Source organism: Colias philodice, chromosome 8, assembly GCF_061535455.1.
Source record: "Colias philodice isolate Cphi_HAF_F1 chromosome 8, ilColPhil1 Martin Lab GWU primary, whole genome shotgun sequence".
Taxonomy (NCBI): domain Eukaryota; kingdom Metazoa; phylum Arthropoda; class Insecta; order Lepidoptera; family Pieridae; genus Colias; species Colias philodice.
This window is the reverse complement of record NC_143093.1, coordinates 5,365,532-5,385,750: the sequence shown is the minus strand read 5'-3', so window position 1 is coordinate 5,385,750 and position 20,219 is coordinate 5,365,532. Positions and strand designations below refer to the sequence as shown.

At 31.9% G+C, this 20,219-nt stretch overlaps 2 protein-coding genes across 2 annotated transcripts; one reads left to right on the top strand and one right to left on the bottom strand.

Moving 5' to 3' along the window:
* Window positions 1-12,793: 12,793 nt before the first annotated feature.
* LOC149486513 (ribosomal L1 domain-containing protein CG13096-like) lies at window positions 12,794-15,406 on the top strand. Its single transcript, XM_089698141.1, has 5 exons — window positions 12,794-13,302; window positions 13,638-13,776; window positions 13,910-14,333; window positions 14,667-14,841; window positions 15,288-15,406. The coding sequence occupies exons 1-5, from the start codon at window positions 12,935-12,937 to the stop codon at window positions 15,343-15,345; spliced, it is 1,164 nt and encodes a 387-aa protein (XP_089554267.1). The 5' UTR covers window positions 12,794-12,934; the 3' UTR covers window positions 15,346-15,406.
* nbs (nibrin) lies at window positions 15,343-17,436 on the bottom strand. Its single transcript, XM_089698140.1, has one exon. The coding sequence runs from the start codon at window positions 17,230-17,232 to the stop codon at window positions 15,430-15,432; it is 1,803 nt and encodes a 600-aa protein (XP_089554266.1). The 5' UTR covers window positions 17,233-17,436; the 3' UTR covers window positions 15,343-15,429.
* Window positions 17,437-20,219: the final 2,783 nt, after the last annotated feature.

Here is a 20,219-nt window from a genome sequence, read left to right as displayed (position 1 = left end):
AACACTTTCGTTATAAATTATCCCCAACTATCAAACATTCTCCGAAGCTTCTCGCGCACTTATGCTCCACATTGCGGGTTGGTTTTGAAATCGTTGCGCCTCTTGTACACAGGAAGTGATAAATATTTAAACGCCCAATTCTTCGAGAAGGAAAATACCCACACTCCAAGTTATATACATAGACATATAAATATGTAACGAGATGTTTAAAAAGCTTTTGTTTGTTAAAATACCTGTTATTCATTCGATTATGTTTATACTGAGATTGTGACATTATACCAATGAAATTAGCATGATTATACTGTATGAAAAATTACATATGGCGAATTAAATACATTTGTAAAATGTTCACAAAGAAGATTTAGTGGACCATCAAAAGCGCCTACGTAGCGTAATAATTATTCATGAGACTTGCCGCCGGTGAGGTGTAGTCTGGTGTTGTTAATAAGTGTCATGCTTAAAATATTACAAAACAACAAAAATGACTAAAGGATAATGAATATATACGGCGCGTTCTAAAACAAGCATCCGACTATGAACAACAATGTAGAGCTAGCAATAACACTGATTATTATTATGTTGATAGCATAATACATATCAGTAATGGATGTATCATATAACTCTTTGACTAGCAACTTTTCTATTGTGTTTCCTTACTAGATATTATACAAAATCAAATATATATTAAATCGGACCTTTTTTTTTAAGTGGGGAAATCTTCCAAAGATACTCACGGCCCCCGGGGAAGGAGACAATCGTTATATCTCTACAAAATTTACACGTTTGGATGCACGGAACTAAGTATCTACCGTCGTATCGTCGTTTCTATCAATTAAAATCATTAATTCAATGTGTAATGTTTAATAATGAAAATCGAATCTAGTGAGGTACAGTATAATATAATAATATTATGTGGCAATTCCAAAACGAATGAAGAAAAAATAAATAATTTTGTTAGCAACTCGTCTCACAGTTCTACGGAGAACCCTAAAAATTTGACACGCAAAGAGATACCGTCATAAAGAGCATCGGGAGGGGTCATAAAATTTATGTTTAAACGTCCTTACTCAAAATAAAAAATATAAATTTTATGAAAGTTGTACATAACAAATGCAGAAAGATTAATTGTGTGAATAGATACAATGTTATACTGTAATTCTCCTATCAATCTTCAAATACTTAAACATGTTTCAAATATTATAAAGTAAAGTAAAGTATGCAATATATAAATACGGTTTATATTTATTATTTAATTATATATTTTATAATTAGTAATATTAAGAAAGCCCTTACGTCTCGATTTCCCTCTCAGAAGCAGAAATGATTCAAAGAGGTCCAAATAAATCAATGAACTAAACTCAACCGTGAAAGTCTTTGATAACGAAAAAATATATGCTCTAAAGTATTCGATATCATCCTTTTCATCTATATTATCGAGTATGAATGGCCAATTCCATAGTCAATTCACGACCTACCTATTTGCTTTAAATTAATCTACATTATAAGAAGTTCTTATTATGGAATATGTGATTTTTATATTAAAAATATTATAAACTAATGAACAAATCTAAATTCAAGCATTATACATATTCAAAGAATTTTATTAATTAGGTAGGTACTTGACGTCGTTAGCAAAATGTTAACTTATCCTTTGTGCAATATATGATACCTAATTAATAACCATTTTCATGCACAATTGATTCAATGTGCAGACGTTCGCATTCGCATTTTTTACATTCATTTATTTTTCAGATGTTTTCGACTTATAACATCATGAAGCATACCATAACATTTTATTGCATTGTTTTCCATTCAAAACACCGATTGTGTCACATTCATATTATCATGGAAATTACCACACCACAAAGAATATCAGCGTCAGTTATCACGTTTCAGTGAATGGGGAGGCCAAGTTGCGTTTCATTATAAGCCATTGCATAATAATAAACCTTAGTGGAAGTTGTTTAAAATACTTATTTCAGAGAGGAGCGGCTAGTTTAACTTGTAGCAATAGCGAGTTAGTCAGTACTGTCACATTAAAGACACACACACACACACACACACATCACAAGAAAAATGCTCTATATAATATGTAATAGGTACATGCACTAGCATAGTATTATATTATCTGTAGTACATAAAGGTATATTTTTATAAATTTTCAATGAAAACAAAGTCAACACGAATTAATATCAAATTAGTTATTCGATATCAATAATAGTTCATTTGGAACAATTCCAGATTCACAGCTGTTCGAAATTTGGTGTACCTATTGAAGTTATTTACTTTGATTTTCTTTAACTTGATGCAATACTTATAATAGAAAAAATAAATTAGCCATTCATTTAAAACTTTTATTATTTTGGTGCTACTCAGGTTCAACTATTTCTTATTTTTATTCATGCTTGTAATTACCTATGTGTATATATATACAAATCTAGTTTGCTTCATTTCAAAATTATAATTATAATAATTGTCAATAGTATAGTATAAAGTACCTAAATTAAATTGCAAATGCTAATAAGAGTGAACATTTTTACTTTTTGTGGTGTGCAGCATAACTAGGAAATTTTCTGTTTACTCAACCGAAATTTTAAATGTGCTATTAATTTTCTCGTCTAAAGAGCAATTATTTTCCACTCTTTAGAGTCAGTACGAGCGCTCATTATTTGAAACGTCATGACCCAGTCATGAATATCGCAAAATTGTCAAAACAAACAGTGAAATGAGTACGATTGAACGATGCAATTAATTCTGTGATCCGCATTTATGATATGCCCGTATAAAGCTATAAAATCATAAGTATGTAAGTTATTCGCAATGTTTATGCACAGTGCTTACGTTAATTAATTTTCATTAATTTATCCGTATTTTATAAATCATCGTCGATTAATAATTCGTTCGGAATAAGTAGGTACCTGTAATTCGTATTTTTAATGGGCATAAAATACCTAAATTCAAATTCAAATTCAAATTCAAATTAATTTATTTGCCAAAAAACATGGTATACATAGATGTTAACAATTGAGTTCCAGCATGTTCAGCCGTTATTAACAGCATGCAAATTATGTCACTTAATTATAAATCAAAATTTCATTTATTATTTTCATTATCATTACATTTACATTCTACAATCATTATTATCAAAGTCAATCAATCAAAGTCAAAATTTATATTTGAAGTATTCTGCCATTGTGTAAAAGGAACGCTCTGCGAGGAATTTCACTAGTTGCCATTTTAATTTATTAAGTGGCAGTGATCTAAACTCTTTAGGAAGATGGTTAAAAATTTTGATAGCCATTGCATAGGTGTTCCTGTTAAGGAGCGCCGTTCTACACAAAGGCATGCGCAAACGCGTCGGGTCTCTTGTAATGAAAAGCGAGCTATCCTCAAAGGTTGTGAATAAGTTATGATGCTTTTTGACGAAAATTATGGTTTCTAAAATGTACATACCTAAGTAGAAGTAGTTAAGGATTAAATCTCATAAGCTTTTTGTTTACCTAAAAATTATTGCCTTTGCATTGTGAATTTTTTTTTATTCCTTCTCATCGTAAGGTGAACTTAACAAGCAATAAAAAAACGATGAGAAATGCATAAAATAAAAATACCGATATTACAATACAATACAGACTTTCTTTATTAATTCGACCGCCTACTTGCACAAGTATTATATTATGTTTTGGTTGCTATAGTAATGTATATTGTAGGTATGTTATAAAATATAGTAAAACCACAATATCGAATAATGTCTCACTTTAATCGATCGATCTAGTAAAAGTTAACTAACTACATAGTTACATACCCATTGGAAATAAAAAAGACCACCAAATATAGTGTGGTTTTTTAGCACTATTGTTACCACTGAACCAGGTAAGATATTATGTTATGTAAGTACGTAAGAGACATACCATGGGCCTACCCAATTAAGGTGACCATATAACTCCGACTATATTCGCCGTAAACATTATAATAAATGTTTTACTATTTACTCTTCGGGATCGCGGCAAAGTTCTAACGAAATTATGCAATAAAGTCGCAGAGCTTTCCCCTTCTGTAACTTTCAATTTGCACAATCAGAAAATTAAATAAAAGACAGTTTTATTACGAAATATGATCTTCACTCTCGGTGTAGGGTTCGTTCGGAATTAATTAAAGATTGATCCAGTGATTGTACCAACATATTGGTACCTATCTGTATCTCCCTCCAATTTTTTGTCTGTAATTGCTTTATTTTATTCACGTTTATTTCATCTGCTTATGGTTATGTGAAAGTAGAGTCACGTGCTTAATTATTATAAGTCGAATGCTTCACTCAAATATTCAGGGAATCTAATAATTAGGAAAACCAATTTACCCAAAATTGCATGGAGCATCTTAAGCACACCTTAAGCTTCCTACAAACGAAAACCTTACACATATTCAACTTAAACTTAATAAAAGATATAAACTCTATAGATAGATGCAATAGGTATGAGACGCGAGATTCAAAACCTGGCGGAGAATTAAATTACTTCTCATTCAATCAGGTATCTGGAAGGCTGAAATAGGTACCACCTGCCTTACCTTGTGCCTCAAAAGGGTTACACGGTCGAGGAAATTATAGCACCTACTTTTATATTATTTATAGGTAAGTAAGTTTATTATATTATAATGTTTCGTAGTTACGGTAGGCAATTTAATATCTATCGAATTATTCTAATTATTTCACTTGACAGTTGGGAGATTAAGTTTATTCTTTTATTTCGATATTCTCATTTTCTATTCGGAAAATAAAATACGAATGCGCAGAGAATTTCATCACGTCAAAGAGCAAGACTGTAAAGTCGGCGTAGGAATAATTAATCTGTCATGACTCGTCTACGCTCATTGCAGCTTCGCACCCGGCACTCCGATTCTAAGAGCCATATAAGTACATCATTAAATGGGTTTCAGAATATCGCAATTATGAAAATATGTTCGACTGAATGCAAATGCAAAATACATATTCGGCGAATTTTAAGTCAAAGAGATGTATTTTTAACAATAGCCTATTCCGTCCTTTTAGATTGCAAACATTTTTGAGATGCGGAGCAAGAAACCAGAATGCTTGGCTGTGAATATAATTCCTCCACTGTTATACAAGTTACGCTATAAACGCTATTGACACAGCCAAACTCGCAGTAACGAATGTTAAATTAGAGCTCTCTTGTGTTAGCAAAGTTGGAAACATCAATTATATGCACTTGAATTTAGGTATATTATGAGTTACAAATGGATTGAATAGGCTTGTACATTTCGTATCATAAAGAATAAAACCAAGTTATATATAAAATTCTACAAAAAGATTTAAATTGGTTTGTGTTCTTACGTAGCCATATTATACAAGGTGAAAGGTAAGACATTAGACGAATTTAGACAGGAGCTTCTACTCATGAAACTAAACAACTTTTGTACTACAACTTTGCTGAATTCGTAAAAAAAAAAAATTTACTTTGTAAGGAAATTTCGCTAATCAGCTGACCGATTTCCATACAAAGTCCAAATTTTTTTCTACGAATTCAGCAAAGTTGTAGAACAAAAGTTGTTCAGTTTCATGAGTAGAAGCTCCTGTCTAAATTTGTCTAATGTCTTAACTTTCACCTGGTATATACAGTAAGTATACCTACCTAGGTAATTTAGTGTAAATATTTTAAAATAAATTTTCCTCAGATTTGGAAAGTGTATGCTATACATATAAAGTATTTTTAAATATCTAAGTCAGTAGTGCAAAAATATATAAAAACGTTGAGTCAATATGCTGTGGATTAATTTGAAAGCTCCCCGATTTTACTGTGCTTTCCGCAAATTAGTGTTCACTCAACTAAAATTTCACCGTCTCTGCTTTGAATGTTGCAACTAATAGTTTTTAATAAAAACAAACTACTACATACCCCACATATTATACCTATTTGACTTGGTGATATACATATACTTAATTACATATATGACATAAGTATGAATTTTAATTTTTAAAGTAAATAAATCAATAATAAGCATTGAGATATAAATACTACGTATGGAGACGACACCGCCTACATCACATAATATGTTCCGCTCAACATAGGCCATATGGCTTATCTGCACTCAGTCGCATTAGCGCGATGGTCGTGTTCATGTCTTGTTTGTTTTAAAGCAAAAAAACCAAGAAACTCATCAATTATGCCCTCGAGTGTATTGCACTTATAATTCAAGTATTAATTATTATGACCAAAAAATTGAGAATTTTTAGCACATAGAAATAGCAAACATGCCGTGCTAGATTTGATTAAGTGTTCAATATCTTATTTGTGATCTTATTTTATATTTATTCCGTGAATAGCTTCCGCCCACGACTTTGTACGTGCATCCCCGTTTTTCCCCGTTCCCGCAAGAATTTCGGGAAATCCTTTCTTAGCGGATGCCTACGTCCTAACATCTACTTGCATTCCAAATTTCAGCCCGATACGTCCAGTGGTTTGGGCTGTGCGTTGATAGATCACTATATAAGTCAGTGACTTATATAGTGGTAAAACTCAAAGGTGACTTAAAGTCACCTTTGAGTTTTATAGGTACCTATTATCTTTTCCTTACGACAATATTTATGTGCCTTAGTAATTTTCTCACTCTACATTTAGATATGTTTCTCAATACCTTATTCCAAGCAGAATGAATAAAAAATATATTTTAACAAAAAGATTTCCAAAAAAATAAAATTATTCCAGCAGCATCGAGAATAGGTACTCGAGTGATCGAACTTTAGATTTTTTGGCGTACCTTCAGTCATTATAATTAGTAGGATATTCTATGAAATCCTCGAATCAAGCAAATTGGCTATGAGATCGTATCATGCAAAGAGAACTTATTTTGTAAGAGTCTTAACAAATCAACATCAGTATGAACCACTAGATACACTAATTGCTAAAAATAATTTTAGCAATTTTTAAAAGCTGAACAGAAAAGTCGATTTAAACCGAAGTATTACTAATTAATCTAAGGGTGGTTTTGTTACTGATGGATAGAGCTATTGTTTCATATTAATCACTGAACGCCGCGTAGTATCATTATATTTCCTTCGCTGTTCTAGTCTATTTCATCCTCTTATTAAAACGATAGTAATTATTTGAAATAGTGTCATTATTAAAGTTATATTACTTTGAATTACATTTTATATAACATCAACATAATACATAATCTACGTACTTTGTTTTATAAAGCAAATTATTTAAAATGTTTTAATTGAGTACCTAGGTAGGTACAAGATACGTTTCGTCAATGTATCTATAATATGAATACAAATATATGAATACAAACGTGACCCGCTTTCAAGTTATAAGAACCTCACAAAATTTAAATTCAACCAACCAACCAACCAACAGGATGGCACCATCCCACAAATAAAAAAAAGGATAATCAAAATCGGTTCATCCAATCGAAAGTTCTAAATAACATAGCAAATTTTTAAAGGGCTGCTGAGCGCAAAAGTCGACATATTTAGATTTTCTTTAATTTCTAGTTAAAGGCGCTACAATAGGGATTCATCATAAATATAATTTTAGAAAAATGTCTAAATTCAATTGACTGTTTATCTAAATTTTATCATGCATTACCTACTGAGAAACAATTTTATAATATAGACTAGATTACCGCCCGCGGCTTCGCCCGCGTTTTCAAAGGAAAACCCGCATAGTTCCCGTTCCCGTGGGATTTCCGGGATAAAACCTATCCTATGTGTTAATCCAAGTTACCCTCTATATGTGTGCTAAATTTCATTGTAATTGGTTCAGTAGTTTTTACGTGAAAGAGTAACAAACATCCATACATCCATACAAACTTTCGCCTTTATAATAGTATTAAGATACGTCAAACTATACAATAAAATTCCTCATGCATAATATTATCCAGACAGTTCATTAATGAAATCAGAAATTAGTGTCCGACCGAAACTGGTTTCCAGGCCGAAACCGAAACCGAAACCGAATGTTCGGCCGTGGCTTCAGTTTCGGCCGAAACCGAAACCGAAACCGAAACTCACGTGGTCAAGTATGAAATTTCTAAAAATACTGAACTTTGGTGCATTTTACCTATTATTTTGCCTTAATTAGGGCATGAAATGAAAACACAGTATATTAAATTTGTTGTAATCATTTATTTAATATAAAATAAAAAAATAGTATTTTTAAAATATTAATAATAACAATTTTAATTTTTATTATTTTTTCAAATTAAGTTCTCAGTTAAATCAGTCATCTAAATCAAATCAGTAATTGTTACTGTTACTTTTAATACTAAGTTTTGGTATTTTGAGATCTTTCTCTTTATTAAAGAGTCTTTAATACTTTGGATTGGTATTTGTACTTAGAAGAATAATCAGTCTCTTTAAGGTACCTCTTATATAAAAATAATAATTATTAATTACTATTACACCCAGTTCCAATCTCAACATAGATAATCAAAAATTATTTCCACCAGCGTGGGTCAACCAACGCTTTGACAGCGTCCGTCAAAGCGTTGCCGAGGAAAACGAAGTTAGGCGAGCGTGAACGTGTGTCACAACGTGTGTGAACTAAGTTCACTGAACTTGCGAAATAAGTTTCGGTTTCGGCAAAAGTTTCGGCCGATTTTGGCCGAAACCGAAACTGCGGCCGAAACTTGATTTTTGGCCGAAACTCGGCCGAAACCGAAACCGAAACCGAAAGTTCGGTCGGACACTATCAGAAATGCTTTTACTAGAAAGAAAAAGCAGTTGCTCAGTTCTCTTTGCCATTCCTGTTTAGCAAATCAATACGAAACATGTTTGAGATTTCTCTCTGACTAACAATATGTATACCGATACCGAGTAGAGGAAACTTCAATTTAGTAATCTTATATATAAAAATGAATCGTAAAATGTGTTGGTAAGCGCATAACTCGAGAACGGGTGGACCGATTTCGATAATTCTTTTTTTATTATATTCCTTGAAGTAGGAGGATGGTTCTTATGTAGAGAAAACATAAATATGTACCACGGGCGAAGCCGGGGCGGACCGCTAGTCTATAATATAAAAATGAATCCCAAAATGTGTTGGTAAGCGCATAACTTGAGAAAGACTGAACCGATTTCGTTAATTTTTTTTTTATTATATTCCTTGAAGTACGAGGATGGTTCTTACGTAGAGAAAACGTAAATATGTACCACGGGCGAAGCCGGGGCGGACTGCTAGTATCTAATAATTATGTACCATATATCATGGAGGTAAATGTCTTAGTTCCATTATACCATTATAGAGAATCATTATACCTGTAGGTATTATAATACTATTATGTTGTATGTAATATGGTAATTTAAAAATAGAAAAATTCTCTCTGAAATCAAAATTATTTTAAATGTAAAATGTTATTTAGTAGGTACATTAATATGCTTATAAAGAGCAACTTCAGAAGTTCAGAGTATCTTGCTCTCTCTTCTCTGCAGAAACTGCTTTCCAAACCGGTGGTGTTTTTTTTTCTGTATTCTGAAAAGCGCTTTTAAATGAAGTTTAGTTGAATAAAAAAATGCTCGAGTCTGAGTTTGACTGTTTATAAAATAAAATTAAAAGCTATTCATAATGTCAGTAGCACGGCAATATAAACTTAAGTAAAGGAGATGAGTAATTGGATCTTAATAGCATGCTTACAGTTATTTATGAGAAGATTTACTGAATGAACTGAAAAACGACGCTTTCATAATGTAAATCATGGCAAAATTATTAATTATCAACATTAATTGCTAAAAAAAATTCTGACGTTGACATCGTCTACTTATAGCTATAGTCTATAGATAACACCTTAGCCTATAAGATAACACCTAAGAAATACTAAGTTACTTTTATTAAATAAGAATTACATATTTAGTTTGACTGCACAATGGATATTGATACGATTTTTTTAATGAGAACATAATATAGAGTGGTTCTGGTATGTTTGTAACGAATAATTCATATATATATGTGATCGATTTTAACTTATTAACATCAACATCCTCATCAGCCCATACATTGTGTTCCTACTGCGGTACTGCCAGGACACGGGCCTCCTATGAAGGCCATGATCATGGCACCTGTCATCGAACTTTTTATTCTTCGTCATGCCGATTTCCTCAAGATGTTTTCCTTCACCTTTTTGAGTAGTGATTGTACTAATAATATGCATTATGCAGATAAATTGAATAATCAATATATTCCTTGTAGACTCGTCCGGTCCCGAACCCAGGACGCTTTATGTCCGACCATCGAGCCACCATTGTTTTATTGTTAACGGTAATAATCTCAAATGAAAAATTCGAATAATTTTACAAAAATAATCATACAGCCAATACAATATAATAATAAATTGCGATAAATATCTATCGAAGCTAATACTTAAGCCCCTTGTTGCCGAGTCTTTTAACGGATTATTGGACAAGCTTATCTTTCCAGTTCCCTGTACAGTTAAGCTTACATAGATTACGCCATCTCATAACAATATAAATTAACCTATTCCCTTTCTTTACAAACAACATTAATTTATGATTTAAGTAGGTATTATTATTTTTATAATATGTAATAGGTACCTATCTACTAGCTTTCCGCCGCGCCAGCGGCTTCGCTCGCGTAGTCAAAGAAAACTCCGCATAGATCCCTTTCCCGTGGGATTTTCGGGATAAAACCTATCATATATTATGTCCTTCGATTTTATTATATGAATAGATTACAAAAAGTTCAATTAAAAAATTAGTAAGAAAATATAAGCTTATCGCGACGATAGATCTGCTAATTTTAATACTGAAGAATGCTGAGAGTATTCAAGAGCGGCCTCACCAGAAAAATAACAATTAAAGAGGATATACCTAGTACTGCACTTATACACCGTGTTCTTTTGATCCTAATCAACATCAACCTGCTGCCTACGCCTCTAGTGTGACAAGTGTCCTCTGTCAATCAGCAGAAAAACTTTAGGGAAAACACGAAAATAAATACCCACAAAGCTGCCCACAACATGCATAGATTCAAAAGCCCGTATGCGCCCGTGTAGCTTTCTGAAAATAATCAACTTTTGATAACCAATTAAATAAGTGATTTCCCTTTAAAATACAAAAAAATAAGTTGTAACCACAATCATCGGTTTATATTTTGATAGCAATTGATTATATTTTTCAAATTACTTACCACAAGCTTATATCGAACTGTTATTTTTACCATTAATCTAATGATGTTTTTGGTTTCTCTTTTGTTTAGGCTCTATTCCAGCTATTCAAGACGTCCACTGCAGGACATAGGCCTCCCCCAAAGATTTCCAAAACGACCAATCACCAGCTGCAGCGGCCTGAATCCAGCGGCTCCCAGCCTTTGTAGTACTAATATAAAAATATATTCTGTGACATAGGTTTATAGGTAGAGAAAAAAAGATTTTTTTTGTTTAATATAAGAAGATTTTGTAGGCATGGACGTATAAAAAAAGACGGACGCCGTTTTACGAACAAACAACGTGAAGCCACCGTAGTAAGCTAGCGATCGTGTAAAGACAATGAACACGCACACACTCTCACCATAGTAAGCTAGTCGGCCGCCATTACGTCGTGAACTACCGACTGATTAACTGCGTCACTGTTTCACAAAAAATATTTAAAATGCCGTCTTGCGTGGTTAAATGGTGTCGCAACAGTACAATTTTAAATAACAAAACACAAGGGATTCATTCCACAGGGAAGCAAGTTATTTCTTTTATGTTTTAATGACAAAATTATTACGGCAAAATTTATAGAAAAAAATACAGCCGCCATTGTCATCAACACAGCTGTTGCCATAGCAACATGGCATACACACATGGATGTGTCGCCGCCATTATTAAGCTTCACTCCATGTATAAGCGATATACCGTCCGTCTTTTTTTATACGTCCATGTTTGTAGGGTTGTTTTTTTTTTCAGCTAACTAGGTTACCATGCATTTTTTTTTTTGACTTTGCACCTGCTATCGAATTATGTATCGGTTGAAAATATTTAAATAATTTAAGACTTATATTATAAGGCCGTGTTTCCATCTGCAAGAAAACTTTCGCAAGAAATGTCCAACAGTCTGTCTGACAGCAACTTGCAAGTCTACTGCCGGTGGAACAGTGGCCTTCTAAGTCTGCGTTTCCACCTGCAAGTAGACTTGCAAGCTGCTGTCAGACAGACTGTCGGACATTTCTTGCGGAAGTTTTCTTGCAGATGGAAACGCGGTCTAACCCTCAAGGGCATAAGAAATAAGGCTACATTATGACAAACCTTAGTGACAAACACCGCTTATATCTGTATTATTCAACAATGTATGATAAACAAATCAATTTTATTTTATTAAAATTTCAGTCCCATTTTCATTACATTATAATCTTAATATAAACAATGCGTCTATTTTAATGCAATATATGTATGTGAATCTTGCGGATTGATTATAATCTGACGGTGTTTACATTTTTACGGTTGTCGGTTACCTACATCTTTCCACGGTTAAAACTTATCCGCCCAATAGTATTGCACGATAATATTAAAATGTCACCCGTAAACTGTCTAATACGGCCAAAGAATACATTTTTGAAATGGTAGTTTAGTACGTTACGTTATTCAACGAATGTATTAACCAATGATTGAAAAATCAGCCCTTATTAAATTATATAGCAATATCAGGCACAGGACAATTTTGTAACAAGCTCGTTTTTAAAGTCTGTCTGTTATTTTTTTGTAAGGCCTAGGCTCGGGCCTAAAAAAACATTTATGCCTCACTACTTACGTCACTGTCAACTGTCAAGTGTCATAAGCACATTTTTAATTTTTGAAGTGTTTTGAATTCCTGTGTTCGCCTGTGGTGTTCGCGTGATATTCAGAAATCTAACCTACAATAAAATAACATAAATAAAATACAGTTATTATCCTTTACATTGTGAAATATTTGTAGTATTATAAAATGGTAGCGATCAAAAACTTGAGTAAAAATCCTAAAAAAGAAAAAATAAAGAAAGAAATAATAAAAGACACGTCTAAAAAAATCAAGAAGAATTCTAAGAGTGTTATTAATCTTCCACTTGAGAAATCAGAACAAAAGGAAAATAGAAAAAATATTCAAGCTAAACCAATTATTTTGAAAAAGAAAAAAGTTAAATATGTATATCCTTCAAAAGGTGTAACCGCAGTTATTGTGGACTCATGTTTAAATGCCCTGCAAAAGTTAACAGAACATTATAATACTAAGAATGTAATTTTTGGCGATGAAAGCCCAATATTTTTGCAAATCCGTTGCATTAAAATTCAGAATGAAAAAGGAAACATCAAATTGTAAGTGTGCTTTGATTTTTTACAAGAATCTTGTATATTTGTACAAACCATCTTGTTCACAATTTTTTTAAAGTACGAGGTCGCTTTATATTATTAAATATCTCTTCCTATTATACAAATGGACATAGTTTCTGTTTCGCTGATAAATTTTCTCTCTAACTTGGTAAGAAGTTGTCATCTTATATTCTAGCAGATCAAACCATTTATTATCTCCACTATGGATCATAATCATTGTGGAGATTATAAGAAATATACAAAAAATATAACCTCATATATTATTCATTATTATATTTTGAGTATTGATTTTGCATTCTGAGGTTTTAATATTATTACAGTACTCTACCACATAGTACAGTTGCTTCGTCAGGTGAAGTGTGTTTAATAACACCCGACCTTAAAAAAGGCAAGAAAGTGGATCATGAACCAACAATTGAACATTGGGAAGATATACTAAGAAAAGCAGGAGTAACTAGTGTAAGTTATTTATTTTATTTTTAGTTGTTCAAACATTTTTAGGCTTTTAATTCATACTAATTCAATAAAATTTAAGCAGCACATCTTAATAAATTAGTTACAATTTTGAATATTCGTTGTTGTTATGTTTCAGGTCAAAACAATTTTACCAATGAGACAGTTAAGAGTTGAATATGATCAATTTGAATTACGCAGAAGACTTATGACACAGCATGACTTTATAATGGTTGACACAAGAGTCCTAAATCATGTATCACATCTGCTTGGAACAATGTTTTTCAAGAAACACAACATGTTGATTCCAGTAAAACTAAACGATAAAGATATAAAAAAAGGCATTGATGTTGGCTTGCGCACTGCTATGTTGCGTTTGAGTGAAGGACCCATCTCAACAATAGTTGTGGGACATACAGCAATGCCCGCAGAACAAATAAGGGAAAATGTGCTTGCTGTGATAAAACAATTTGCTGAAAAATATCCTGGTGGAGAAACAAACATTAGATCTCTTTGCATAAAGTTGCCACTTTCATTGTCTCTGCCTTTGTACATGACGCTACGTAAGTACAATTTGCTATTTTATTTATATTGTGGTGTTAGATTATTTTGATACCAATGCCAACCTTCTAGATCATCCCCATACATTGAAAAATATCCTAGTGGTGATTATCTTGTATTCTTTAATTTACTTGAATATATAGAATACTAGCGGTCCGCCCCGGCTTCGCCCGTGGTACCTACATGCTTAAACTATCCTATCTCTCAAGTTGGATCGAACTGCACATGATGTCTGAATTTTATTATAATCGGTTAAGTGGTTTAGGAGTCCATTGAGGACAAACATTGTGACATGAGATTTATATATATATTCAGATTTCTTATTCCTTTTTCAGGATCATCAAATTTGATTTCTGCTCCAAAGATAAAGAGAAGTCAACCTAAAGAATATAAATTCTATGAAGATGAGCTTTCTACTATACTTGGAAGCAGGGTAAAGGTTGGACCAGATGGCACAGTACATGTCAAAAAAGTTCCAGAAGCAGATGCAGAACAGAGAGACAGTGAAGAGTATGTATTTGTTTTATATTATCAACTAGTAGTCCGCCCCGGCTTCGCCCGTGGTACATATTTCGCAATAAAAGGTAGCCTATGTCCTTTCTCGGGTATCAAAATATCTCCATACCAAATTTCATGCAAATTGGTTCAGTAGTTTAGGCATGATTGAGTAACAGACAGACAGACAGAGTTACTTTCGCATTTATAATATTAGTATGGATTTATTAAAGAATAATTATTGCTTCAATTTCAAATACATAGAAAACTTAAGACCTCATCTCAATCTCATATGAACGTAAGCAAAGTGATTTTTTATTGACATGTAAGTTGTAACATATTTGTGTAATATAATATATTTTTATCATGTTGATAATGATGTACATATTTATTCTTTATTGTATTTAGAAGAGAATAAAAATATTATAATTTAATAATTAACACAATACTTTTTCTTACAGAGAAATGGAAGATGATGAAGAGGATGAAAAATTAGACGACTTAAGTGAAGATGAATAAAACAATTTTTTTTATATACAATTTATTGTAACATAATAAATGCTGACACTTATATTTTTTATTATTTAAAAACCTTTGATAAATTTAAGATATGACAGAGATTTGCATTTTAACAGGCCATACTTTTTTGAACTTTTTGAAATTTTTTATGCTTCCATCAGCAGCTTTTATTTCCAATGGTTCTCTTTTAACAATTAAATCATGTCTGATAACAATGGTTGTAGAACCTATATCAATACTACTGAATTTTTCATCAAGATCTGATAGGTCTTCTTTCTTTATATTTCTTGTCACCACCTTACTTGCATTGGCTGCCATTAATTCTTGCAACTTTGATCCTCTTAATTTTTCCAAATCAATATTATCCTGTTTTCTTTCATGAATTGTCTTTATTTGAGGTTCATCAGAATCATCATTGGTTGTGCTAAAGTCAGACTTCTCAGCACAAGGTTTCTTGCTATTAACAAAATTAAATAAATCATCTTCATCATTGTCTTCAGTTACCAATTTCCTTTTGGATGGTTTAGATAAGTTTAATTTCTTAGTTGTGTCGTTACTATTGTCATTTTCATTTATTTTTGTTGAAACAAAGTTAAACATATCATCATCATCTGCTGAGTTGCCTAGTGCAATTTTTTTGCTATTATGGTTTAATTCTTCATCAGCAACACGTTTTTTGTTAGAACTAAATACATTATCTGTGACTTTTTTCTTATCAACATGATTGTCTTCATCATCCTCTAATTTTCTTTTGCCTTGTTTTGACACACAATCTATTTCTGTTCCATGATTTATCTCATTTTTAGTATGTAAGCTTTCATTGATAACAACATTTTCCTTCTCATGCAACTTCTGTGTCGGCTCTTGAGATTCCTGGGCTAATATTTTATTGTTTTTCGTAGCAGGACCCACTTGCTTAATAACTTCAGAAGAAAAATTGAAATCAGGATTACAGTATTTGTTCGTTGAACAATAAAGTACTGCTAGTCCAATTTCAGCATCAGCTATAACTCTTTTTTTATTTGATTTTAAGTAATTGACTATATCATTTATCTGATCTTTTTGAGCTTGAGACTCTTGAGAAGTGGTTGTTATATTGTACTGAATAACAATTACATTTTGCTCACAAAGAGCAGACTTGGTCATTTTACTTTCACTTAATAATAAAGGTGTAGCAGAGCTCTTTTTGAGAACCAATTTATACATTTCTAATTGCCTCTTTGAAAAAAATATAAATTTTTTTCCACAAAATAATAATTTTCTTTTCTCATCAGGAAGAAATGACACAGCTTCCTTATTGAGTGTAGATTCCACTACTTGGGGAACAAAATCATTTGAGCTTGGGAGTGTAGAGTTATTGTTGATAGCTTCAATACATTTGGTCCAAAATTCTGGTGTAACAATAGATGAACCTTGTACCAATGCAAGCACTACTTTAATAGTTAAAGTAATGGCAGGCATTGTTAGGTGAGAACACGAATCATCCCATTCAGATTTGAAACTGACGCCTAGCTTATTCCAGTTCATTTTCAATGCTTGAAGGATTTCTCCCTTAATTGTGGAAGTACAAGTCACAAAATTGAATTTATTAACTTTCCACACACAATTCATTTTCCCAAATTTTACAATATCACCAGAGCTTAGTTTATTAATAACATCACCTTCCAACTTTTCAGAATTCAGGTAAGTTCCGTATTTAGATCCTGAATCTTGTAAAACGAGATCGTTACCAGATAGTGATAACGTTGCGTGTTTTCTACTTAATGAAGGATCATCGGGTACTGCAAAATTACAGTTCTGTGCATCGACGCTTCTGCCAATGATAATTTTTTTATCCTCAAGCACATAAATAACTCTTTCATCATGTTCGGAAGTTAAGAACCACATTTTGTTGTGTGATCGGTCTCGGTGAACGTTTTGGTAAGTATGAAAATAAAGAATCGATATTATAACTATTCTATTATTAGATAGCAAGAAAGAAAGCACTATAATGTATATGTGTTGGTAGAATTTTTATACATATTGTAAATTCAATTTGTTTTCCAAAATGCAACAAATCAAGTACCTACCAATTACAAATGACAGATGTCTCACGTCAGACATAGACGCTGTTTGTTTTTTTTTTTTAATAATTTATTCATAACCATGGATACAAGTCCTTCAGTCGCAATCTTAAGACGCTGTTTGAATTTTCTGAATTGGCAATTTCAGAAAAAGAACATCTCTGACTCAGGAAGTTTCTGATTACACTGTCCTAAATTAAGAAACGATATCTTTCCTACCACATATCATACTATTTAAGATATTCATATCCATTTGAACCTTAATTTTACCCGTAGCTAATGGCAAAAGCATATTTTTTTCGACTCTTAATTTTAATTTTTTATTTAAATTATCTATCAACCGAGAATATAACAAAAACTTAAAATATGGCGTATTTTTTATAATTATTATTAATCGGTATTTTTGGGAATTAAAAGGTGATTCTCAGGAAACATTACACTTTTGCAAGAAGCTTATATCTTATACACTGGAGATTTCGGTATGAACATTTGACGTGTAACAAGAAAATTGTTGTGTTCTATCACTTTCACACCTAACTTGGTATTGCCACTGTTAATACGAAGTTTTCCCAAGGTTACTATGTATGCTGTAATATTCTGTGCAAAAGGTTAGTTTTTGTACATGAGTTTGTTGATAAATTGCCAACAACGTCATTCAGAAGCATTGTTGGATGAGACAATTATTATTTACTAGATTTCCGCCCGCGGCTTCGCCCGCGTTTTCAAAGGAAAACCCGCATAGTTCCCGTTCCCGTGGGATTTCCGGGATAAAACCTATCCTATGTGTTAATCCAAGTTACCCTCTATATGTGTGCTAAATTTCATTGTAATCGGTTCAGTAGTTTTTACGTGAAAGAGTAACAAACATCCATACATCCATACATCCATACATCCATACATCCATACATCCTTACAAACTTTCGCCTTTATAATAGTATTTATTAAGATAAGATTAAGATGCTAAATAAAATAAGTATCTGAACCAATCGCTCACGAGCGATAAAGCCGCTCTTTGTACATCTCTATTACCTATAAGCTATCTTATAGGTCTACCAGAATCTGATGGCATATTTATATTTAAAAAATAAAAGATTTTCATGTGGCAACTTTTTTTGACAACTATCAAATTGGTTGTCAAATTATTTGTGTTGATTATTAATTTTTAGGATTTTGTCTTCAAAATCTTCGAAATGTCGATAAAACCGCTGCGATCACAAGCAAGAGGTATTGTTTACAATGTACATAGAAAAATATTCGATGAAGAAGGGTCAAACACGTCACAATTTTCAATTTTAAAGCGCGTGAAAGATTTTATTGCTAAGTTGGACTTACCCGTTTTGATACTTTAAATTAAAAATGTTATAAATAGGTAACTATAATATTGTTTGTTAATTAAAATATAATTTTATGAAAACTTATATAAGTACAGGAGTTTTCCAATTCGGCTATTTGTCAAGTACAAGGAGTACAAGTCAATTTTATAATGTGTTAATACTTACGAAAATAAACATGATTTTATTTTATTATTGTTTTATTTTATAAATAATTATAAACAATCGTTAAATATAGTAAATAAGTTTTGATCTGCATTATTATTACATCCATATTTTCCCATGCCATAATTATATATATTCAAATATAGGTATGTGTAAATACATAATAATATTATGTATTACCTTTAGAAAAGTAATATGTATATTATACATGTAATAAGTACCTACATAATAATACGTGGATATCTCATTATTAAATACAGTATTATCCACTTGTGTTATGTAACTAATGATATTGAGGACAAAATAAAAAATACGCAGTATCAAGATCGTTCAGTCCATTTTCCCTAGGGTTGCACACTCCAAATTTTGATTTCCCTAATTGCCATCAGATTCTGGTTTACCTATAACTATGTAACAAAATTTATTACTGTGTATGTACAATAAAGAGTATTTCATTCATTCATTCATTCAATTATTAAAAAGCGATATTCCCTGATTATGGGTAGTTACCATAATAAAATTGTAGCAACTCTCACTTTGACAATATGACATAAGTGTCAAAAAAATTGCGTCGCTTCGAATATTGAAGTTAATATTGTTGCGTATTTAATAAATATTTTCCGAATATTAATAATGTATTGCATTGTGAAAAATTGCAGAAGTTTTTGGACACCAAATTCTGGCCTATAACTTCACAGGCAAGTGTATATTTACGTTATTTACAATATTCCTCAATACTCATGCATTTATAGTACGACATAAAAGAGATGAAATTAATTATTTTGGAACTAATTCGTTTTTCATTACCTGGCAACCCTGAATTGGCAATGTAGCTGTCAAGTTGAATAAAAATTTGTTGTTTTTTTCGTGAAGTGAAGAATTATTGAGATAAAATTGTTATTTAGAACAAGAAATTTAAATAAAAAAGGAGACATCAAGAAAAAGGTTAAACGTAGCGGTGTCCGTGATGTGGTGTATAAAGTTTTTATTCGGTGTTTGTCCGAATTTCAAGCTGGAAATTTATTGACTGATTTGGAAAACGTTTACAAACGTACAGCAGAATATACCGGTGAGATTCCATTTATTTTTGCTCAGTACTACGTAAAATAGAATATTCCATTAGTGACGAGTGTTTAATGTATGTATGTATGGCGATTATTACGTTTTCGCAATTTAATTTGAGGTTATTTGTATGTAAACAAAAACTAGTTTTTATAGTGCGACCAGCACAATTTGAGTCAAGAAGTTATATCCAATCCAACCAGCCTCAAATAAAGTACCTAGTTTAGATTTTACTACATAGTATAGTGATAAC

Coding starts and splice junctions, on each gene's coding strand:
- nbs (XM_089698140.1), bottom strand. CDS start 17,232: ATGTGGTTCTTAACTTCCGAACATGATGAAAGAGTTATTTATGTGCTT.
- LOC149486513 (XM_089698141.1), top strand. CDS start 12,935: ATGGTAGCGATCAAAAACTTGAGTAAAAATCCTAAAAAAGAAAAAATA. Junction 13,303..13,637: donor GAAAAAGGAAACATCAAATT/GTAAGTGTGCTT, acceptor ATATTATTACAG/TACTCTACCACATAGTACAG. Junction 13,777..13,909: donor GAAAAGCAGGAGTAACTAGT/GTAAGTTATTTA, acceptor GTTATGTTTCAG/GTCAAAACAATTTTACCAAT.